Source organism: Hemitrygon akajei, chromosome 3 (assembly GCF_048418815.1).
Source record: "Hemitrygon akajei chromosome 3, sHemAka1.3, whole genome shotgun sequence".
Classification (NCBI taxonomy): domain Eukaryota; kingdom Metazoa; phylum Chordata; class Chondrichthyes; order Myliobatiformes; family Dasyatidae; genus Hemitrygon; species Hemitrygon akajei.
In genome coordinates, this window is record NC_133126.1 from 197,014,887 (window position 1) to 197,040,061 (window position 25,175).

General features: G+C 43.9%; 1 protein-coding gene across 1 annotated transcript; it reads left to right on the forward strand.

Moving 5' to 3' along the window:
* Positions 1-1,754: 1,754 nt before the first annotated feature.
* LOC140724662 (extracellular calcium-sensing receptor-like) lies at positions 1,755-20,181 on the forward strand. Its single transcript, XM_073039087.1, has 5 exons — positions 1,755-2,012; positions 3,624-4,457; positions 12,555-12,782; positions 19,065-19,188; positions 19,274-20,181. Exons 1-5 carry the CDS (start codon positions 1,755-1,757, stop codon positions 20,179-20,181), a joined length of 2,352 nt encoding a protein of 783 aa, XP_072895188.1.
* Positions 20,182-25,175: the final 4,994 nt, after the last annotated feature.

The following is a 25,175-nucleotide window of genomic DNA, read 5'->3' on the forward strand; positions in this document are numbered from 1 at the left end:
TCTGGTTTCCAGCTCAAAGATCCAAGTAAAACACGTCGAACGGTGCATCTTGACTAAGGAATGTGCTTGATGAGCTATCGCTATGCCTCTTTTAGGAATTGTGTATTAACCGAAAAGAGCGTGTCCATTAAAATCAAACTACCATCGGCCGCTCTGCACCAGTCAATGGTTTTCCATTGTGATGTGGCGAATTCTATGATAGATGTTAGGGAATCTATGCAGGAGGTATAATCAGTGTTGACGCAAAAGCCGACAGATGATGGAGTCAACAGTTAATGTAAACAGCTGAAAGAACTCAGCAGTTCAGGCAGGATCTGTAGATGGAAATACACAGACAATGTTTCGACTCGACGCATTCGACAGTAGTTTCAAAGCCTGACTTCGACTCTAAGATACGATCAAGAGTGTACTGATTTCATTCAGGAATGCAATTTACGTGCAATGCTGTGACTTATAATCAGGTTGTCATAAGAACATATGACCATAAGACGTAGGGGCAGAATTAGGCCATTTGGCCCATCGAGTCTGCTCCGCCAAGCAATCATGTCTGATCCTGTTTTCAGCTTCTCGATTCCATTCCCGGCTTTCATCCCGTAACCTTTGATGCCATATCTAATCAAGAAACTATTAATCCTTGCCTTAAATACACCCATGACCTAGCCTCCACAGATACCGGTAATAAGAAATTCCACAAATTCACCGCGTACTAACGGAATTTCTCGGCATGTCTGTTTGAAATGGCGGGGGGGGTCTCTATCCTGAGGATGTACCCTCTTGTACTAGATCACCCCGCCCACCTCCGTAGGAAAAATGTTTTTCACATCTACTCTGTCTAGGTCTTTCAACGTTCCAAATGTTTGGATGCCATCCTACCTAATCCTAAATCCCAGCGAATGCAGGCACAGAGCTATCGAAGGTTCTTCATATAATAACAATTTCATTCCCGGAATCATCCTTGGGTATCGGCTCTGGACCCTCTCCTATGCCACCACATCTTTGCTCAGATGAAGAGCCTTAAACTGTTCAGAGTACGCTAGGTGAGGCCTCGCTAGTGCCTTATAAAGCCTCGGTATCACATCCCTTTTCTTGTTTTCTAGACTTCATGACATTAGTACTGACATCGCATTTGTCATCCTGACGCTGACTCAATCTACAAGTTAACCTTTTGGTTGTTCTGAAGAACTTAATTGTGGAGGAACTCAGCGGGTGAGCAGCCTCTACAAAGGAGGATAAAGGGTCGATATTTAAGGCGGAAACCATTCATCATGACTGGAGAGCTGCTCGGCTCCAACCAGGCTCCGCTTCTTCGACTATGTGAAATACTCCACGCGTCCATTCCAGTCCTGATGAAAGGACTCGGTAAAAAGCGTGACTATCCATTTCACACTGAAGATACTCCCCTACTTGTTATGTTCCTCCAGCATTATTTGTGTGTTGCTTTGTTCCAGTTATCCGAGCGCTCAGCATTACTAGGATCATGGTTCCTGTCGTGCCCTATCATATATTATGCATTGACTCCTGTTTATTGTGAAATGCGGTGTTTCGTATCTTGAGTTAGTGAAATGAACAAAAACCAGTGTGCATACTGCGCCGATGTCAGTACTGCGAACATCTTATATCGAAAACAAGAAAACATTTACATTTTAATTCATTGACATGACATCTGATTAAATTCGGAATCTAAGCGCTTTTATCATCTCTTCTTACATTTATCCCACAGATTTGATTTTGAAATCTTCCGACTGGTGCAGACAATGATTTTTGCCATTGAGGAAATAAACCGGAATGAGAATCTCCTCCCGGGAATCACACTCGGGTATCAGATACACGATGACTGCTCGACCTCGGCGATCGCATCGAAAGCAGCGCTCGCATTGATCAACGGAGATGAGGAATCAATTGAATTCCCTCAGTGTAGAGGTTCCTCCAACGTCGCCGCCATTGTTTGTTGCGACATATCTACAAATTCCATCGTAACCTCCAGGACAATTGGACCCTTCGGCATTCCGCTGGTAATGTGTCGAATATTTTACTTCATTTTTACTCTGGCGGTACAAGTATCGTTATTCTCAGGTGCACAAACATATGATCTTCACGCGCCTTAATTTGGAATAGTAACACAATGAAATCGTTACTAATATACTGAGATGTTTAGAGTGTTTGATATCTATCATATATAATATTTTATCGCGTTTCTATTCCAGCTGAGGTTCCCTCAGGTGTTATAGATCAGAGAGGTAGTGCAGATGAACTCACACTAACTATAAGTGCTCCCAATACCGTATATCTTAAATAGCCCTTAATAATCGAGTATAGCTCCTTGCCTTCACGTATGACTTAACTACTAGGCCCGGCGGAACCGTTTCTACGGACGGGAGAGAGGGGAAAGGCGAATTTTCTTGAGCATTAAACCTGTCGCTTCCAGTATATGGAGCTCGTTATCCGTGGTCTACAGTTAATCTAAAAAAAAAGAAAATTCTGAACTCAGACGTACTCTGGCTTGCGGATATACCCATTCATGGAGAAAATATCAAGAACAATCCCCGAGGAAAATTCCGGAGGTGAGCTTCCTAATGCAGTTGACGTTGAGTTCAACGCGGTCGAGTAACTCCTGAAAAGCTGCTGCAGACAAACACTGTCGGACTTCATGTTTCTTTGGATTCAACAGCTGCGTGGAGAAGTGGAGTCTGCTGCATGCTTAACCGTTAACTATCCACATCCTCCTGCCGTGTCTTCCGTATCATGCAGATAGCTGGGACGCAATTTCCATAGTCGACCTCGACAAACGGATGGCATCTTATTTCCACTAGAAAGTGTTATGAGAAATTGCCAGTAAGTAACTCTAAAAAAAATAATAATGTAGCCCTTGTTAAACATCGCGTAATAAAACAAATAACAAACGGTTCAAGTTCAGAACCTTTGGCCCAGTTGTGCTCTGCCAGAGTAATTAACTAAGTTCATAACTAAACTGGTCCCTTTTGTTTATGCAGAGCCCTTCGTACTTCGTTGTATGCACTTTCGTGTGCCTAAGGGTCTCTTGAAAAGGTCCGTCCTATTTGCTTACACAATAAACACTGCCAGCATAATACAGGCACCTCCACCCTCTCTGTAAAACTTTTGCTTGACTAATCTATATTAAGCATAAACACTTTATCTTTAAAAGAACGTTCTCTGTTTTAGATATTTAAAACTTGAAGAGAGATACCGGTAATCCATTCAGTCGATGCCTCTCCTAAACCTCTGTCAGATATCTCCTCGGGCTCAGCCAATCTGGTGAAAAGAATACAAATATATCACAACTCTCGTTATAGAATATAACATATAATCTAGGCAGAAATCTAGTAAATCTCTTATGCACCTCTTTCATCGCTTCCACATCGTTCCTGTAATGCGGCGACCTGATACGAATATAATTATCGTGATTTGTCTTCTCAGAGATTTACTACCAGAAAAATAAGTAAGTAGTTTATGGTGGAATGTAAATTATTTCAGTAATTCCGGTTTTATATTTTTCACTTCCTTCATGTTGTATTTAAAATGCCATAGTTATTGCCGAGGATCAATCAATCAATTTCATTTAAAACCACAAGCCAGTTATTTATCAATTTATCTCCTTTCTACAGGTTAGTCACTACTCCACCTGCTCCTGTCTCAGCGATAAGGGAGAATACCCCACCTTTTTTAGAACTATCCCCAGTGACCAGTACCAGTCCAAACTCCTCGCTGAACTGGTGAGAACATTTGGCTGGACTTGGATTGGAACCATTCGAAGTAACACCGATTATGGTAATTTCGGAATGCAAGGGTTTGTGGAACATGTGGAAAGGTTTGGCGTCTGCATTGCCTACTCTGAGTCATTTTACAGGACCGACTCGGCAGAGAAAATTAGGAGAATTGTCCAGGTGATTAAACAGGCGTCTACTAAAGTGGTAGTCGCCTTTGTTGACGATGGTGAAATGCGAATTTTATTGAATGAGATTTGGCGGCAAAATGTAACTGGCATACAATGGATTGGAAGTGAATCCTGGGTGACAAGGCACTTTCTTCCACCTGAACAAAGAGCAATTTATCTCACCGGGACAATTGGTCCAGCCACGCAAAGGACAGAGATAGATGACCTCAGAGATTATCTTCAAAATGTCCACCCTTCCAACTTTCCTGACAATATTTTGGTGATGGAGTTTTGGGAAAATTTATTCACCTGCTCCTTTAACATAGACAACAGGACAATTCCCGATAACTCTCGAGATCAAGTTCGGCAATGCACTGGAAAGGAACAGATGGAGGGGATAGAAAATAGCTATCTTCCTGCAATAATGGATGGCAGTTCATACCACGTGTATAAAGCGGTCTATTCCATTGCTCACGCACTGCACGGCATGTTCACCTGTGTCGAAGGAGACGGACCCTTTGTGAATAACTCATGCGCGCATATTGCAAATTTCGAGCCTTGGCAGGTAGGCCTGTATGTCATTATCAAAGAAACTACCAAATAGATATCACCAACAGGTAAGATTGCAGTTTGTAGCTTATGTCTTTCAATTTTAACATGCGGGTAATCAACCACTGACGGATATATTTTAGCAAAGAATTCCCTCTGTGGCGATCAAGCAGTAATTCTACGAAAATGGTTGAGACCATAAGGACATAAGGCATAGGAGCTGGTTTAGGCCATTCGGCCTTTCGAGTCTGCCCCGCCAATTCTTCATGGCTGATCGATTTTCCTCTCAACACATTTTCTTGTTTGTTCCCAAAACCTTTCACACTGTGACTGATCAAGAACCTATCAAGCTCGGCCTAAACTGCTCCAGATTACCTGCCTCCACAGCCTCCTATAGCAACGAACTCCACAGGTTCACCTCCTTTTGGCTAAATAATTACCTTCTCAACTCTGTGCTAAATGGACATCGCTCTATATTGAGACTGTAGCCTTTGGTGCTAGAATACCCCACCAAATGAAACACCTCTTCACATCAACTCTAGTAGGCCTTTCAACACTCAACAGGATTCAGTAACATTCCCAACTCATTCTACTTAATTCCAGAGAGAACAAGCCTAGAACTTTCAACAGCTGCAAATATGCTAACTATTTCATTGCCGGAATCATTCTCGTTGATCTCATCTGAACCCACTCCAACGAAAGTACATGCTTTTATAAACGTCTCACAATATTCCAGGTATCATCTAACCGGTCCCTAACATTACACTACATCCTTGCTTTTGTATCCTGGTCCTCTTAAAAGCAGCGCAAAGATTTCATTCGTCTAACTCACCATGGATTGAAACTGCAAATTAACTTTCGAGAGCCTTGCAAATAGTCTATAGTTTATTCGTTCTAACAAAGTCCATGATCGCACACTTAGCGACACTATAGTGCATCTGCCACCTATTTGTCCATTCTCCTAATCTGCCTAAGTCCTTCGACAGCCAGCCGTCTTCTTCAATACTACCCTCGCCTCCACCTGTCTTCATGTCATCAGCAAACTTGACCACAGTGCCATCAATTTCATTGTACAAATCATTACCTAGTTACCATCGGACAGTCCGAAAAGTTTCACGTTATTCACACTCTCTGCCTCGTGCCAATCAGTCGTTGCTCAATCTATTCTTGGAAAACCATAGACTCTTATTTTGTTTAGCAGCCTTAAGTGCGGCACCATCTCAAAGGTCTTCTGAAAATCGAACTAGACGATATACATCGATTCTGCTTTTTCTATTATTCTTGTTATTTCTTCAAAGATTTTCAACTGATTTGTCAGGCACGGTTTTCCCTTAAGAAAACTATCATTGCTTTGGCTTACTTTGTCTTGTGACTCCAAATACCCAGAAACAACATCCTTAACAATCGATTTCAAAATTGTCCCAGCAACTGAGGTCTGGATACCTGGCCTATAACTTTCTTTCTTGTGGACGCGGTCCCTTCAAGAAAGCGTGGAGTGAAATTTACATTTCACAGTCCTCCCAAACCATGCAGAATCTACAGATTCTTGAAATATCATTATTAAATTCTCCACAATCTCTCAATTACGACGTTTAGAAACCTGAGGGCCACTCCATCAATTCCAGGTGACCTATCTACCATCAGACCGTTTTGTTTCCCTAGTACCAACTCCGTAGTTATCGCAGAAGTACGAACTTCTGTCCCTTGATACTCCTGAACTCCGACTGGTGACTGCTTCTGTAAATCTGGTTGAAAATACTCACTCGGTTCGTTTGCTTTTTCCTTGCCCCTGTTACAATTTCTTCTCCGTCGTTTTCCAGTCGTCCGATACTTACTCCAACCTCTTTTACTCTTTATATACCTGAAAGAAAGTTTCTTCTACCAATATTTGATATTTCTGGCTGCTTGCCTTTATATTTCTTCTTTTCCACTCATGCTTTCGGTTGCTTTCTGTTGCTATTTTATAATTTCCCTTCTCCTAATTCCTTTAATTTGTTCTGTATTACATTCCCTCCTTTTCGGTTTTCATGTTGCCTTTGACTTATTTTATCAGCTACATTTGCATCATGATGCAGGCCTTTAGAATACTTCGCCTTATTTGGCATTCATCTATCCCACACCTTCCATTTTTTTTCCAAGAAGCTCGAGCAATTGCTACTCTGCCTTCTCACTGTTAGGGACCATTCCACTAAATCTTATCCAGCTTCTATCTCGTGCCTCTTTAGTTCCTTTTGTTATACTGCTTGGAGGTCGGTGACCAGTGGTGTGCCTCAGGGATCTGTTCTGGGACCCTACTCTTCGTGATTTTTATAAAGGACCTCGATGAGGAAGTGGATGGATGGGTTAGTAAGTTTGCTGATGACAGAAAGGTTGGGGTGTTGTGGATAGTGTGGAGGGCTGTCACAGGTTACAGCGAGACATTGATAGGATGCAAAATTGGGCTGAGAAGTGACAGATAGAATTCAACCCAGATAAGTGTGAAGTAGTTCATTTTGGTAGGTTAAATGTGATTACAGAATATAGTACTACTGGGAAGACACTTGGCAGTGTGGGGGATCAAAGGGAACTTGGGGACCGAATCCATACGGCGCACAAAGCAGCTGTGCAGGTTGGCTCTGTGGTTGAGAAAGCATAAGGTTTATTGGGCTTCATGAATCGTTGAATTGAATTTAGGAGCCGAGAGGTAATGTTACAGCTATATAGGACCCTGGCCAGACCCCACTTGGATTACTTTGCTCAGTTCTGGTGGCCACACTGCAGGAAGGATGTGGAAACAATAGAAATGGTACAGAGAAGATTTACAAGGATGTTGCCTGTATTGGGGAGAATTCCATATGAAAGCAGGTTGAGTGCACTCGGCCTTTTCTCCTTGGAGCGACAGAGGTTGACAGGTGACATGATAGAGGTGTATAAGATGATGAGAGGTATTGATCGTTGACATGGCTGCCACAAGAAGGCACAGGTTCGAGGTGCTTGGGAGTCAGTACAGAGGAGATGTCAGGGGTACGTTTTTGGAGTGGTGATTGCATGGAATGGGTTGCCGGCAACGGTGGTGGAGGCGGATACCATAGGGTCTTTCAAGAGACTTTTGGATAAGTACATGGAGCTTAGAAAAATAGAGGGCTATGGGAACCCTAGTAATTTCTAAGGTAGGGACATGTTCGGCACAACTTTGTGACCCGAAAGGCCTGCATTGTGCTGTAGGTTTTCTATGTTTCTATGATACCCTGTGGTACCAGTATATTTGACTTTGGCTGCTCACTCTCCAAATGCCCAGAGGGACCTATCATATTATGATTGCTGTTTCCCAAGTGTTCTGTAACTTGAGCTCGCTAATGATATCCGGTTTTTTACAAAACACTCCCATCCCCCTATTGGGCTCGGCGACAACCCTGCTCCAGAGAAAAAAAAACATCGATGCGCCATTTCACAAATTCTCTCTCTTAGAATCCTGGATCAGTTTGATTTTCCCAATCTATCTGCATATTGAAATACCCCGTGACTAAGATAACATGGGCTATTTGACATGCTATTTCTGTCGCCGACTGTAATGTTTAGACCACATCCTGGCTACTGTTCGAAGGCTTGTAAATAACTGGTATCTTTGTAGTTTTATTACCTTAGTTGTTTTTTTTAATCTACTCACAAAGATCCTATATCTCTATGTCCCATGTCATCGGTTTCTATAGATTTGATTTCATTGTTTACCAGCACCGACAATCCGCATCCTCTGCCTACGTGGATGTCATGTCAATAGATTATGCATCCTTGTATATTAAGCTGCCTATTACAAACGCATTTAAGCGAAGCCTCCCTGATGTCCAAAACATCATAGCTGCGAATTTCTAACTGGCTACTCGATGATCTACCATGTTCCGTATACTGTGTGCAATCGAAGTTAACACGTTGTACCCTGTTTTGGTCTGTCACGTACCCCGTGACCGGGTTATAGAACCAGCAGAAATGGAACATACTTTGGAGTCTGGTATTGCTATATACTAACAGTGTTTATTATAACTAAGCAATACAGTACTATAGAATGCAAATATATGGAGCAGGTTAGCAATAATATGTAGATATATATACAGAAGTGTGGAAATAGGAACACAACTAGGCTCTTTCAAACCCAGGGATAAATGGATACAGTCTTACGATATGATAAAGAGAATTCAGTTCAGGTCGAGGTAGTTGGTTAAGTAACGTTGGAGAGAGAGAGAGAGATGATGAGAGGTGATGCCGTTGCCGTCGATCTTCCCGTTCTCTTCCGAAGTCCTGTTGTGGTCACCGACTATGACGATAATACATACGACCGTTCTTCAGTGGTGGAACTATCACAAAGGCAAGGGAGGACACACAAATAGTTCCCCACCGGTCTCACCTTTTCACACTTTGAACCACTGATCGATTTCCCCGAATTGATCCTCCAAACCCTTCCCCCCCCCCTTCCTGTGGGTGCACAAAGCTCGTTCAGTATCCAGTGGTGTGTCTGTCTGTGTCCCAGCGGACCAGCTTTTGATCTCCACATGCTGGACACTGGCTGTCCATCAACCTGCACCGCCCTACTCTTCCTGCAGGAATCTTAACAAGCAGGCAAAGTGTTCTTGGGAAAAAGGTAAACAAGCTGGCAGAAGAAACCATAACATTAATCTTCTCTCGCTCTCTTGCTCTCTCTCATGTGCGCTGGACGCCTCCCACCGCTCCGCCCCCCCCCCCCCCTCTCCCAATAGCAGCACAATTCATAGGGTCAACTCTGGACCCCGTTTCAAGCTCGGTTTGCCCATGACAGGTCAAACTTTTCAAATTTGTCACCCTTTCACATTTCAAACCCTCGGACTGACTGCAATTTTCCCCATCATCTACCTATTCGTGATTACAGCCTCACTACACCCTACCTCCGTTTGTGAACCAACATTCGTATCTACAGTCCCATCTCTCTGGTTCCCATCGCCCTGCAAAAATAATTTAATTCCCCAGAAGATATCCCAATGAATCATTACTCTAAAACCCTGCCCTCTCAGTTTCTCAGCCAGGTATTGAACTGCCAACTCTTTCCCTATTCTTGCCCTCAATGGTGCGTTGAACAGGTAAAGATTGTTACCCCGGAGGTTCTGTTTACCAAAATTCGATCTGGCTCTCTCTTTAGAGCTTTCTCTCTTTGCTTTCTCAAATATTTCAAAGGCATGTTTACTGTCAGAGAAATGCATACAATATACATTCTGACTTTTTTTTCTTCACAAAAATCCACGAATACCGTGGAGTGGCCCGATGTATGAATGACAGTTAAATGTTAGAACCCCAAAGCCCCTCAGCTCCCACACAACGCATAAGCGCAGCAATGCTACGACTATCCCCCACCCCCAACAGCAATAAATACATCGATACCCTCCATCCAAGTACTCAAGCGTGCAACAAGGCATCGATAAAGACACAGATTTTCAGCTCTATAAAACTCCGGTTAGGCTACACTTGGAGTACTGTGTCCAGTTCTGGTCGCCTCACTATAGGAATATGTGGAAGCATTGGAAAGGGTACAGAAGAGATTTACCAGGAAGCTGCCTGGTTCAGAGAGTATGGATTATGATCAGCGATTAAGGGAGAGAGGGCTTTACACTTTGGAGAGAAGGAGGATGAGAGGAGATATGATGGAGCTGTGCAAGATATTCAGATGAATAGATAGACTGAATAGCCAGGGCACCACTGCTCATTAGAAGAGGACATGGCTTTACGGTAAGGGGAGGGAAGTTCAAGGGGGATATTAGAGAAAGATTTCTCACTCAGAGAGTGGTTGGTGCGTGGAATGCACAGCCTGAGTCAGTGGTGGAGGCAGATACACTAGTGAAGTTTAAGAGACTACTAGACAGGTATATGGAGGAATTTAAGGTGGGATGTTATATTGGAGGCAGGGTTTGAGGGTCGGCACAACATTGTGGGCCGAAAGACCTGTAATGTGCTGTACTAGTCTATGTTCTATTAGTACCCCGAAGACTATTCGTTCACCTGGTATTCGAGATAACAGGGGAAAAAGACGTGTCGCCTTCACAGCTAGAGGGGAGGCATAACAAACAACTCGTAATTTACGATATTAAAAATCTGTGTCGTCACTTCTCTCGAGCTCTCTGCCCAAAGAACGAGTCTCTGGGCACACAGCCAGAAGCCAGCTTACTGCATTTGATCTTCTGTCTCCCACGACACGCACATTTCCTGCAGCGACACCGACCTCAAGTCCGCCGGCCCCAGAGCCACGAAATCCCGGAACCCTAAAGGCACACTAGTTAACTAGGCCGTGTGCTTGTCATTTCGAATAGCGGCCAGTCCTGAGATACCCAAAGGGGGTCCAATTCCCGCAAAGAATCGAAGTCAGCGTGTAAATCCAGTTCGGCGTCTTCAAAAGAACCCTGAAAAGGTAAAATAGATATATTAAAGATAAAAGTAGAGTTGTTTCTGAAGATTCAAGCAAAGACGCCATCGTTCTTCTAAGTTCTTCCCAATTCTTAGGACAATCTTACCAATATGTACCAAAATGTCAGGCTGCTCACTCTCCGTTTTAGAATGTCATATACAGTATCCCAGATGTTCATGACTCTGGCACTCGTGAGACAGCGTATCATTAGGGCTTCTCTACCGCGTCTCAGACCCTCCTAACTATGGAATCACATATCACCACTACATTCCTCCTCTGCCACGTTCCCTTCTGCGACACTGCGCCACATTCAGTAACAGACCATATCGCCAGGCACAGTACCAGAAACTCGTTCGCTGTGACTCCCCTGAAATGTATCAAAAAAGGTATACATTATTGAGGGGAACAGCCAGAGCAGCGCACGAAATCGACTGCCTAGTTCCGTTCCCTTTACTCTCAGTCACCCACTTAGATGCCTCCTGCAACCTTGGAGTGACCACCTTTCGATGGCAGATGACGATCATTTCCACTGTTTCCCTGATGAAACAAAAGCATTTCAGGATGCAGCTCTAATTCTCTGTCTTTGAGGGGCTGTAGCTCGTTGAATGTGGTACGGATGTGGCTGTTTTAGAGTTTGGAGGTCTTTCGGAACTCACGTAGCCTTTACACAGTACAAATGCCATTTTCTCTGCCCTGGCTATATACTAACAGACGACGAATGAGCAAGAAAAAGCTTGTGTTGCCCACGGCGATTATAGTAGACGTCTGTTGAGCCAGATCCAAACGACTGTCTTCTCTAACACTGTCTCATTTCAGCAATATTCAGCATTTGCCCCTGTATTGTTTTTATTCGACCTTGCTACTGAAATCTCGTACTCCCTTTGACCGCTGTTACGGCTATGCAGCGCTGATCTGTAAAGCTCTCCCCTTCACCTGGGTGAAGATGCCTTTATCTTTTGCATCTCAGACTGCAGTTCCTATGCATATAGCACGCTAAGCTGTAAGTCTGGAATGGAGTAGCTAATGTATTGAGGTGCAAACTCCACCAATGTCGAGCATTAGCAGAGGACTTTAGCTGACGTATGAAGGCTGGCAAGGGCCCTGGTAAACATTTTCTGCTTTACGGAGACTAGATCCTTATGGAATTTACTCTTCTGTATTAACTGCTCGTGAAGAGGCATCTTGCAACAGACTAGTTCGAAAAAGGCTACACTCTTTCGGCTTAGCAGTGGCGTGCAATCGCAGAGGACGAATTAAAACAAATATTTTATATCTACAAACCACACCTCCTTATTCAGTGGCTATACCTGGGACTCCACAGCAATTATTCCTTTAATTAATGTATTGTATTATTCCTTTAACACCATCTACCCTCACAAAATATCTACGTTATACTTCTGACTCGCTTCCAATATCAATGCTGAAAATCTGACTGCTGCAGGGAATTACCGGGGCAGGTACCAGTTCTGGAGGTAAATTGACAGTCGACCCAGTTCCAGCTGCAGCTGAAGCCTGGTCACTGGCAATATTTTTTGCATCAGCTATTTATGCCAGATTCGATATTCGGCAGTCTCAAATATACGGCACTTCTTTATTTACAAGGCAGCACATTTCAATCATTTACGTTTATGGTAAATTTGATTGTCAGTACTTATGTACACCAAATCCATGCACCGGTTCAAGAATAGCTTCCATTGTTTCCTTCCTCCCTAGTTGCTGCACTACCTCCGCACCGTGAATTTCACAACGAAAGTGGGAGAAACCGTATATTTTGATGAAAATGGTGACCCGGTGCCAAGATACGAATTCGTGAACTTACAAGCGAATCTCAATGGCAGTGTCGATATTGTAAATGTCGGATATTATGACGGGTCGGCTCCGGCAGGGCACGAACTAACGCTGAATGTCGAGAAAATCAGGTGGAGCACGGCCGGAGATGTGGTAGGGCTTCATTACCATGCCTTTACGCTGGCGAAATGAAAAAGAGATGCATGTCTGTGATATGGGTGATATTGCAGAAATAGATATCTTCGATTATGCTCTATCTTAATTCAATGTAAGGTGCAGTCTCCACAGTTCAGCCTCTTTAGTTAAGAGCTTAGAAGAATGAGGGTTTATCTTATTCAAATGTTAAGGGTCGATGTTGAGTTCGGTTGAGCGGCTGGAGGGTATGTAATAATGGGGAAAATCACGAGTTACGGCCTTCATCATTTCATTCTGAGGTGCGTAGTGTGGTGAAGGCTAGATCATGAGCTATGTTTAAGTTGGAAACAGATAGATATTCGAATGGAACTAAGGCGGAAGCTGAACTTCCACGAAACGGGAGTTGATGCCAGCCATGGTATATCGAGGAATCGAATGGGCGACTCTTATATCACTGTGTCTTTGTGAGAAAGTAAGTTTGATTCCTCTTCCCGCAGCAACATTTACTCACCATACGATAGTGTTGCTTAACGCCAGTGTGGATTTTTTAAAGTCATAAGATCACTGTATAACAGAACACGACAGCACAGAAACAGGCCCTTTCGCTCATCTAGTCTGTGCGGAACTGTTACACGTCCCAGTCCCATCGACCCGCACACGCCCAATAGACCTACAGACACGTCCCATCCCTGTACTAACAAAAACGTCTTTGAAACAGGACTTCTGTCCCACTTAACAATCAGTATTCCTGTTTGAGTACTGTCGGGGAGGAGCGGCATTCCTGGGGGAAGCAACAGTGGCCGCGCCTCTGGCTCAGACTCTGGCCATGTGGCTCAAAAGCGTAGGAAAAGGAAGAAGGCGGCAGTAATAGGGGACTCTATAGTTAGAGGTCAGACAGGCAATTCTGTGGACGCATGAAAGAAAAGCGGATGGTAGTTTGCCTCCCAGGTGCCAGGGTCTGGGATGTTAGTGATCGAGTCCACGATATCCTGAAGTGGTAATCCAGATATCTTGGTAGGAAAAGGAGGACGTCCGGAAAGCAGACGATAGGGAGTTAGGAAGGAAGTTGAGAAGCAGGAGCTCAAAGGTAGAAATCTCCTGATTACTGCCTGTGCCAAGCGACTGTGAGTATAGGAATGGAGTGAGGTGGAGGATAAACGTGTGACTGAGGGATTAGAGCAAAGTGTAGGGATTCAGATTTCAAGTACATTAGGACCTCTTTTGGGACAGGCATAACCTTAAGAAAAAGGACAAGTTGCACTTGAATCGGAGGGTGACCAACATCCTGGCAGGGAGATTTCCTAAGGCTATTTGGGCAGAGTTTAGACTAGAATTGCTGGGAGTGGGAAACGAACTGAAGAGTCGGTGGAAGGGGCGGTTGGCACACAAATAGAGAAAGCTTGGAGACAGTGCGAAAAGGAAGATAGGCAGGTGATAAGGAAGGAATACGCTCTGTCCAATGTTTTCAGATGAGACTATTTTAACGCAAGTAGCATCATGAACAAAGCCGATGAGCTTAGAGCGTGCACAAGTAGATGGAGCTGTGACTTTGCAGAGCCATTGCAGAGACTTGCTCAAGGGCACGAATGGTTACTTAGAGTGCCATGCTTTAGATGTTCCAGAAAGGACAGGGAGGGAGATAAGAGGGGAAGGAGTTTTGCACTGCTGATCGAAGAGAGTGTCACGACTGCGAAAAAGGAAGAAGTCATAGAGGGATTATCTACTGAGTCTCTGTGGGTGGAATTTAGAAACAGGAGGAGGTCAATAATTCTACTGGGTGTATTTTATAGACCACCCAATGGTAACAGGGGCATCGAGGAGCAGATAGACAGACCGATTCTAGAAAGGTGTAAGAATAACTGGGTTGCCGTGGTGGGAGATTTTAATTTCCCAAATATTGATTGGCATCTCCCTCCAGCAAGTGGTTTTGTTGAGCTGGAGTTTGTCAAGTGTGTTCAGGAATGTTTCCTGACACAGTATGTAGATAGTCCTAGAAAAGCAGACGCTGTACTTGCTCTAGTATTGGGAAATGAACCCGGACAGGTGTCAGGTCTCTCAGTGGGAGAGCATTTAGAAGATAATGACCACAATTCAATCTCCTTTACCATAGCATTGGAGAGGGATAGGAACAGACACGTTAGGAAAGCGATAAAGTAGAGTAAGGAGAAATGTGAAGCTAAGAGGCAGGAACTTGGAAGCATAAATTGGAAAGAGATATTCTCAGGGAAATTTACGGCAGAAATGTGGCGAATGTTCAGGGGATATTTGCGTGGTGCCCTGCATACGTATGTTCCAATAAGAAAAGGAAAGGATGGTAATGTACAGAATCTGTGGTGTACAATTGCTGTAAAAAAATCTTGTCACGAGGAATAGAAAAGCCTACGCAACGTTCAAATAAATAAGTAATGGTAGAGATCTGGAAGATCATAAGGCTAGCAGAAAGGAAATTAAGAATGAAATTAGGAGAGCCAAAAAGGGCCATTAGAAGGCCTCGGCGAGGAAGATTAACGAAAACTCCAAGGCATCTCCAGGCATGTGAAGAACAAGAGCATAAGACGTGAGAGAATAGGACCAATCAAGTGGAAATGTGTGTATCGAACCGGAGGATATAGTTGAGGTACTTAATTAATACCTTGCTTCAGTATTCACTACGGAAATGGATCTTGCCGATTGTAGGGATGACGTACAGCGGATTGAAAAGCTTGAGCATTACGAAAGAGGATGTGCTGGAGCTATTGGAAAGCATCAAGTTGGATAAGTCTCCGGGGACGGCCGAGATGTAACCAGACTACTGTGAGAGGAGAGGGAGGAGGTTGCTGACCCCCTGGCACTGATCTTTGCATCATCGACGGGAAGTTGGTTGGTTCTGGAGGATTGGAGGATTGCAGATGCTGTTCCCTTATTCAAGAAATGGAATAGAGATAGCCCAGAAAATTATACACCAGTTCGTCATTCTTCAATGGTTGGTAAGTTGATGGAAATAATCCTGACAGCAGGATTTTATCAACATTTGAAAACGCATAATATGATTAGGATTAGTCAGCCAATTCTGTTTGATGGCAAATGTGAACGTCTGAGTTTTCCATGCTCCGAATTGACGTCCTTCTTACAGAATACCGTGACACAAAATGCGTTAGGGCAATTTTCTACTTTGAAGAAATGTAAAATAGTTACATGCCTGGGAGAGGGATGGTTTGCTTTGAATACTGGTATCCTTAAAAGAAGTGAGCAGGGACAGTCGGCACAGTTTGCGCGCCGATCCTCGAGGAAATATTGAATTTTGCATAATGATGCACTTGGCAAGATCCAATAAAAAGAGAGGCCATTTTTGAGTGGATCACTGCCAGAATGGGGAATTGACCGTGGTTTCTTTGAAGCTTGCCTGAAGAACGTTTTAGAATTCCTTTTGGAACTTAAAGTTGGATAAAGCGGACACAGTGGATGTTGTAGAATTTGGCTTTCAGAACGCCCTTGATATCGTAATACAGAGAAGTTACTGTCAATGGTTAGAGCATTCTTTGAGTGGTAGGGGGCGGTGAATGCGAAAAAAACGATAATTTACTGGTTGTTTGTAAATCACTAGTGGTGTTCCACAGGGAGTAGTGTGGGGACCGCATCGTTTTATTGCTGGATATCAATGATTTAGATGACGCAATAGAGGACTTTGTTGACAAGTTTCCAGATGACACGATGATTGGGGTGGGGCGAGTAGTTTTGAGCAAACCAATAGTGCGCAGAGGACTTACATAAATCAGGAATATAGGCAAGAAAATGGAAAATGAAATATATTGTTGGTCAAATCCTTCAAAGGTTTCAAGCGTACTTTTAGTGTCAGAGAAATGTATGCAATATAAATCCTGTAATGCACTTTCTTCACAACCATCCACGAAAACAGACGAGTGTCCCCTAAAAATGAACAACAGTTAAATATTAGGACCCCAAAGTCCACCCCCCAGCTCTCCTCCCTCCCGCGCATAAGCAGCAGCAAGCAACAATCCCCCTCGCCCACCTACCAGCAGCAAAAAAGTATCGGCATCCGCCACCAAGTACTCCAGCATGAGCAAAGCTACACCAAAGACACAGACCTGCAGTACTCCAAAGACCACATTCATTACCCGGCATTTGACACACACCAGGCTTTTTCTCTCTCTCATAAAGGAGAAAGAGGTGTCTCAGTTTCAATGTTTGCGAGCTCTCTGCCCAAAATCTGGGCTCTCTGGACACACAGCTTTAAATTTTCCATCTCCTGCGACACTCAAGCCTTCTGCTCTCACATCAAACTCCGATATCCCCCGTCTGCAGATCCACTAAAACTCGGTCCTCCGAAGGCAAGCGCAGCTCATAGACGGAGCACTCAGTGTGCCGAACAACGGCCAGTTATCAAATCCCGAGAGGGTTTCCTTTCCCATTCCCGCCAAGAATCTCAATCACCGTGAAACTCCAGGTCAGGGCCCTCAAAAGAACCCTGAAAGGGAAAACATAGAGATATTAAAGATGGAAATACAGCGGTGTCTGCAGATGGAAAGAAAAGAGTCGCTGTTGGGCCATTAAGCCTGCTAAGCTCCGCCTTATTTTCCTTGTCATGCATTTTGACAGTAGAAATAAATGTGCCGCCTATTTTCTAAAGTGGGAGAGCGTACAAAATTCTGAGATCCAAAGCGACTTGAGACTCCCTGGGAAGAACATCCGAAAGGATAACTTACAAGTTGTGACATTGGTGTGGAAGAGAAGTACAATCTTGGCATTCTTTTCAAGAGGTAGAAAATACAAGAGCGGGGTGTGATGTTGAGGCCTTATAAGGCACGGGTGAGGCCTCGCCTTGAGTATTCTGGACAGTTTTGAGCCTCTCAACTAAGAAAATATGAGCTGCTATTGGAGAGGGTTCACAGGATGTTCAGAAGGATGATTCCTGAAATCAAATGGTTTATCATACGAGGAATGTGCGCCGGCTCTGGACTTGTACCCACTGGAAGTTAGAACGATGGGTAGAGCGGTACACTTTGAAACCTTTCGAGTGTTTCAAGTTCAATACAGAGTGGAAGTGGAAAGAGTTTTCCCAATGATCGGGAGTCTAGGACAAAAGGGTACAGACTCAGGATACAGGAGCGTGGGGTGGAGTGCGGGGGTGAGGAGGTTAAGAAAGGATCAGCCATACTTGAAGACTGGAGCAGACTTGATGAGCCAATAGCCTCATTCTGCTCCTGAGTCTATGGTCTTATGGAGATTTTCTATGGATGTATTGAATCTGTATTTAGTCGGAAGATTGACATCAAGTCTATAGAATTGAGGCATAGAGGCAGCGTAATCATGGACACTATTCAGGCTACGGGTTAAGCAGGTATTGACTGAGGAAGATTAGCGTGGATAAATCCTAGGATTTGGCAAAGAGTTTTCTGTTCGAGCCGAGTACAGAAATTACAGGGTCCCACGGCAAAGCTATATAAAACATGCCTTGCCCCGAGAGATAAGCCGGAGGATTGAAGAATAGCTGATGATCTTCTGTTACTTTAAAAGGGCTTAGAGTATAGTTCAAAAAAACTCTTGACCGATGAGGCTGATATCAGCAGTGGTAAAGTTATTAGAAGGCATTCTAAGGGTCCGGATATATAAATATTTGGTCAGACAAGGGCAGTTGAGGGATATTCAACATGGTTTTGTGGGTGGAATGCCGTGTCTTATCAACGTTATATGCTTTCCAGGAATTTACCAGGCAAGGCCGTCCATGACCTCGGTAAAACTTTTCACAATCTCTCGCATGGGAGTTTGTCAAGAATTTGCAGTCCCATGTACTGCACAGCAAAGAGACTAACAACCGGATCTGGAACAGCTAGAAAAATGGCAGAAAATGCAGATGGAATTTGATGCAGAGCAGTGTGGTATACTTCACTTTTGGAAGAGCAACCAAAGTAGGTCTCACACCATAACCGATAGAGCACTGAAGACTATCAGGGAGAAACCAGGGATGTGTTAGGAATGTAATCAGATGCATTCATTTAACACTTCTTACTCGCTTATTTCCGGAGAACCGCAATTTTGAAAACCGGATTTTATCTGCTCTAAATGAAGCAAAACACCTTCACTTCCAAAGTCTCAAAGTGGTCTTTTCAGCATTTACCGTGTGTTGCTACTCATTCTTTATTCATAATATAGCCTACAATTAACATTTCAAAATTCATTGGTTATTTAGTTTTTATTCCTTCTCAAGCTCAATTCTAAGGTTTTCTGTCAGTTATTCAGCATGCTCAGCTGCATTATTTAGTCTTCCAATTAATACCATCAGGACGTTTTGCCCTTCTGCAGATCCCACGAGCTGTTTGCTCAGAACCCTGTCGCCGTGGAACAAGAAAAGTCACCCGGAAAGGGCAGCCGATATGTTGTTTTAACTGTGTAGAGTGCGCCGATGGTGAAATCAGCAACGTCACTGGTAAGTGTTGAGATGTTCAGCAATTTCTTACATTTCCACAGTTCCAAGTTCCCACATATTTCATGTAAAATTCTCATTTTCCCAGATTCCACGGATTGCATCAGGTGTCCATCGGAATACTGGTCCAATAACGCAAAGACGCAATGCATTCTCAAGAAGGTTGAGTTTCTGTCATTTGGAGAAGTCCTGGGGTTTGTATTAGTGACCCTTGCTCTCGTTGGAGTGTGTTTTACATTGGCCACAGCTGCAATTTTCTACCGGTATCGACACACCCCTATGGTCAAAGCAAACAACTCCGAGCTCAGTTTCCTGTTGCTCTTCGCTCTCTTGCTTTGCTTCATTTGTTCGCTCGCCTTCATCGGACAACCGTCCGGCTGGTCTTGCATGTTGCGCCGCACAGCTTTCGGGGTTGTGTTCGTCCTCTGCATTTCCTGCATTTTAGGCAAAACAATCCTTGTCGTGGTTGCCTTTAAAGCAACCCTTCCTAACAGCAGCGTAATGAACTGGTTTGGACCAGCGCAGCAACGCCTGGGTGTATTTGTCCTTACCTTTTTGCAAGGTATAGTTTGCGTTGTCTGGCTGAGTGTGTCACCTCCCTACCCCCTGAAAAACATGAGACATTACAGAGACATCATTATTCTGGAATGTAACGTGGGCTCATTGATCGCCTTTTACTTGGTGTCGGCCTACATTGCTCTGTTGTCCATTGTGTGTTTAGTACTTGCTTTCCTTGCCAGAAAGCTCCCGGACAGCTTTAATGATGCCAAGTTCATCACTTTCAGCATGCTGATTTTTTGCGCTGTTTGGATAACTTTTATTCCAGCTTATGTGAGCTCTCCAGGAAAGTACACTGTTGCTGTCGAAATGTTCGCTATCTGGGCATCAAGCTTTGGTCTGCTCCTCTGCATTTTTGCACCGAAATGTTACATTATCTTACTGAAACCGGAGAGTAATACAAAGAAAAATATAATGACGAAAGACAATTCATTGTAGCTACCAATTTGTAGTCCTTTTTATTTCATTACCTCAACGAACTGTGTAATCCTCGTCCATGAAACGTAGTTTTCGGCCTGTTTCATGCGTCAACCGGTAAATTTGTGAAGATTTAACTCAGGTATTTGAAATGTATTTACATCTGCTGGGAGTAGATTCGATTGGATTTTGAGAATGTTTAACAGCGAGTATGACCAAGAAGTAATGCGATGTCTGATTCCTGTTTACGGATATTTCATGTTTAAGTTTCACTTGTCGGAACTTCTTCTCTGCCCGTACTAATCCCAACTTTACACAAAAACTGCACTGTCATTCAGCGAGATTGGAACTTGGGTAAATTTAAACATTGCAACGTTTCAAATTAATTTTATTTATCAAGTAAATTAAGAGGTTCTTCATCGGATATTTGTTAATAGGGTGCTGTTGTTTTGAACAATCGTAGTAAGATCACCATCAGGTCCTCCTGTAGTATTTGATATGCTGCATTGGTGACATTAGCCTGACAACTGACAGGTTCTGAGACCCTTGTGGTCTAAAAGCCAAGGGTTTTGAACCAGATGATTTTGGGCCAATGCACACTCCTTTAAAACCATCTAAAATGATATAGATTCACATATGATTCTGCGGAGAATAAAAGTGGTGCAAGTAGTTTAGTAGCCAATCGAAAGAAAACACAGAAAATTACCAGTTTGACGTGAATAGTGGGGAAAAGCATCGGAGAGTATCCAAAAGTCGGTGAAATCAAAATATGACGAAAATAATAACATCGTTGAGTTGAGTGAACATGCATTTATGAAGCGGAATCATGTTTGACTAATCTTATATACTTGTTTTTGTGTGGCGCGGAAAATGTCTAGTAGTTTGCAGTTAGTTTACAATGGTGGCATTGTGTGCTCTGTTTAGTTATCGATAGGCTTTTTTATGATCGAAGAATCGTGCTGCAATCAAGTGATATGATTTTGTTCGCTGCATTAATAATACCAATTAAAACATATTAGCTTCAGTGATTTGTCATATAATATTCGCGCAGCTGCTTGTAAAAGGTTGTACTTTCTCTCCATGTCCGCATTGCTTTCCTGCAGGTGCTCCGGTATCACGTCATATTCCATTTGTCAACGGTGATTCACACGATGTGACGAAATAAGTACCACAGTTGATTCTTTTCCACCTTTATTAGTAGCAAGGTTACAAGAGAGAACCCCCTTCTGCACTCCCACAGAGTCAGCTACGGAGGTCTCTCTGTCGAAGCACAGAGATACTGAGTTTTTATACCATCTTTGTCACGTATGCAGAAAGCAATTTCTAGCTAACCCTGACAGTCACATGTCCAGCAACAGTGATAGTCTGAGACAAAAAAGAACACTTAATCAACTCAAACAAAATAGATATTCCAGTCAAGTAAGTGGATTATTGATACGAAAGGACAATCAATTTGATAGGCATTCCAGCCACTTTAATTAAGAAAGGAATGCCCTGCCTGGTTTGTTGGAACCAAAACTTAAATTACAAAGATAAGAGCATCCACCGACGTTTATGCTTTAATTAAGTAAGGAATGTACTGTCTCATCTCCATCAGCAACCGCCTCTTATCGAAACTAAAAGCTGTGAAAAATCAGGAGACATCCCCTTGTGTGTTTTGTGAGCTTTTTGACCCGAAACCTAAAGGTGTGAAAAATCCGGAGACATTATCTCCCTCCAAAGAGCAGCTGCTCAAACTCGCTGCAGCCATTCTCAAAGCAGAATACACAGACTCAACCTTAACCATTGTTTACAGGAATCTGAGAATCCCCTTAAGATTTTATCATTCTCTCCTTTTTATCATTTGATGATAAATTAAAGTAGTGCTGAGAATGGATCAGAGAGCTTGTTTATAAAGACGTTACAACAGGTGTTAAAGCAAGTCATCAATACGCAGCATGCTATGATTATATTATTGCTCCGTGTTGCAAATAAGATGTCCAAGATCCTTCTAGTACCGAGCCTATCCACCCAGCCCCTCCGGTGGTTAGTCTAAAACTGTCTAGTTGCTCCTGGAGATACATTATAGGACTCATTCCTAACGTGGGTAACACACTTGTCTCCCACAATCTCACATACTCCTAACTGCTGTGGTAAATGGTAATCCACCGCATATCGAGTTTGCTGTGCATAGTTCTAATTCCGCCATCTCCTGGTTGATCGCCTCCAATCCTTTCATAGTGCTGTTACCCAGTGCCGTCAACCCACAAATGAGGTGGTTACCGTTCATTGCGGGTATGGTTCCTGCCGACGCCCCTAGAGAGAGTACTCAGAAACCCGTGGCCCAAAGACAGGATCATTCCAATCTGCACAGAATTCCTTACTCACAGATCCGTCTGTCAGTCGTTGTCGAATGTGAGGCTTCTGGGGGCAGGGAAAATTAAGGGGACCGATTGTCTCGATCGCCAAGAGTGGAGGTAGGTTGCTGGTAGCGGTTGTATAGGTGCCGTTGAACAAGACTACGTAGCCTTTCCTGGCTCGATAGCAAGTGTTATTACCAGTTAATCATACCGTAAATGGTCCTTGGGGTACAGGGAGGAGTATTCAAAATTCCCTGAGCCAGCTGACAATAGAGTCCCATTACAATGTCCACATACATACTGATTCATGGATACATACATACATACTGATTCATGGATACATGGTCCGGCCGGTTCCTTAAAGGTGTTCTGCACCTGAGAATGGAGAAACTTTAAAGAGTATGTTAACTGACGAAAATATTTCTGCAATTCCTCCTCCATGATGTGGAGATCCACCTGAGTCGGGGGTCTTATATTCGTATCCCAAGGAGTCCTTCCTGGTCGGCCATAGACGATCTCTGCCGCGGATACCCCTGTGGCAGAGTGTGAGGAAATTCGCATGTGATATAGTGCCAAGGGAAGCACCTTTAAACAATTCAGCCCCGCTTCTATTTCGTTATTTAAAGAGCAAACACGAGGAAATCTGCAGATGCTGGAAATTCAAACAACACATACAAAATGCTGGTGGAACACAGCAGGCCAGACAGCATTTATAAGGAGAAGCACTGTCGACGTTTCGGGCCGAAACCTTTCCTCAGGACTGACTGAAAGGAAAGATAGTAAGAGATTTGAAAGTCGTAGGGGGAGGGGGAAATGCGAAATGACAGGAGAAGACCAGAGGGGGTGGGATGAAGCTAAAAGCTGGAAAGGTGATTGGCAAAAGTGATACAGAGCTGGAGAAGGGAAAGGATGGTGTCCCTTGATGTCCCTTGTTTCAGTTGGGCTTAATTATAGGCATCTAATTCTCTCTTGGGGCCGGGTATAAAGTGGCCCTGGGGTCGAGTTAGGACCAGTTTGTCTCGTCAGTGTCCCCTTGCAGCAACTAGCTGGAGAAAGGCCAGTGCAAACCTTCGTGATCTCTAGGCCTGGTTGAAGGACCACCGTTTCACGGAGCCTTGTTTTCTCTAGTGTTACATACCCCGTGAGTATCTTGTCGCTGTCTTATGACCATGATGTAATTGAATAACTTGTGAGCATGTAATTCGTTTGTGATGGTGGGGTGATGTAATTTTCCCACCAGTGTAAGGTCACATGATGTAATTTTCCCGCCGGTGTGAGGTCATGTGATGGCCTATTCCAACAGGTCCTCGTCCTGCCCAGGAAAGCTCCGAAGAACCCAAACCTCGAAGAACCCAAGTCTCGAAGAACCCTAGCCTCGAATAACCTTGGCCTCGTCATATACTCGTTTAATTCCGGGGTCCGAGCCCGAGTCAAGACCCAGGTTCTGAGTTCTTGTCCAGTCTCTCGCGCGGAGTCCAAGGCCAGGCAACTAGTTCCCAGTTCCTTTTCCTGGTCCGTCTTTACTAGCCGAAGTCCTAGCCCAAGTCTGTTTTCCTGTCCCAGCTCCTAGTCTTTGTCCTGTCCCGTCCCTAAATTTAGCCCAGTCCAGTCCCCAGTATTTCAGTGTCTGCGTCTTGCACTTCTGACAGTAATACAGTATCCAGAAGAAGAATTCGCTCAATATGGAATGCTAGAGACTCTAGTGTTAGAGAAATTCAGCTGCTCATAATAGAATTTCTTTCTTCGGGTCTATCAGTACAAACACCAGACAAGCATCCACAGTTCCCTTAGGCAAATCGAGAAGAGGAAAGAGCAGTTCAAACTGTAACGAACCTCCCAACAAGACACATACAAGGCACTGATATCTTATTGCTCCGCCCCTCTTGTTAATACTATTAAAAGCTGCCAATCGGCTAGAGACTGAGATAACTCTCCGCGTTCAACTTCCCCTTTTCCGAGCTCACTTACCGAACTTCGACAAAGTGAGGAAGTATAAGAGAACACATTGTAAGAATAGAAAGAGCATGCATGATCTCAGACAGAGAGCAAAATTCTTGTCACAGCTCAGGATTTGTTTTGTGCACAGTTCGCTTTCCAATTTCATATTGCGTCTCTCTCCAGCTCTCGGATACTCTAGCATTTGTCAAGGTCTCTCTTCCCAGTACAATTAAGCCAACAAGGATCCAGCGGCCTCTCAGAGTCAGTCGGTCGATGGAGCCGATCGCAGCGAGGTGATTTCCAGACAGAGGTTGGAGTTACAAGAACTTCAGTTCGCCGTTTATCACCTGTCGCAACGGGGAAGCTGGAGTGATTCGACTGAGACTGTTGGTTGGTCTGCGGATCAAGTATATCTCCGACCACGCAGGGATTCGTCAGGAACCTGGATTCATGTCGCGGCTTCCTCACTCAATCCTCATTGGTGCTTGCACTACAGCAGAATCGGTAACATTCAGAGTGCCAAAGTAGCAAACTACTGCCTCCACAGAACTGCTAACTCTTTCCAGTGTCGAAAGGACTGTGCCGGTAGCAGCGACCATTCTCAGACCAACGGACGTAGGCGTCACGCCAAAAGCAGAGACCTTCTGGGTAATAACAGAAGGCAGAGAACCATATATAACCATATAACAATTACAGCACGGAAACAGGCCATCTCGGCCCTTCTAGTCCGTGCCGAAC

What these genes read in the sequence shown, in the direction of transcription:
- LOC140724662 (XM_073039087.1), top strand. Translation starts at nt 1,755, where the DNA reads ATGATTTTTGCCATTGAGGAAATAAACCGGAATGAGAATCTCCTCCCG. An exon ending in CAAATTTCGAGCCTTGGCAG is followed by an intron (nt 4,458 to 12,554) that starts GTAGGCCTGTAT and finishes CTTCCTCCCTAG; the next exon opens with TTGCTGCACTACCTCCGCAC. An exon ending in TGAAATCAGCAACGTCACTG is followed by an intron (nt 19,189 to 19,273) that starts GTAAGTGTTGAG and finishes TCATTTTCCCAG; the next exon opens with ATTCCACGGATTGCATCAGG.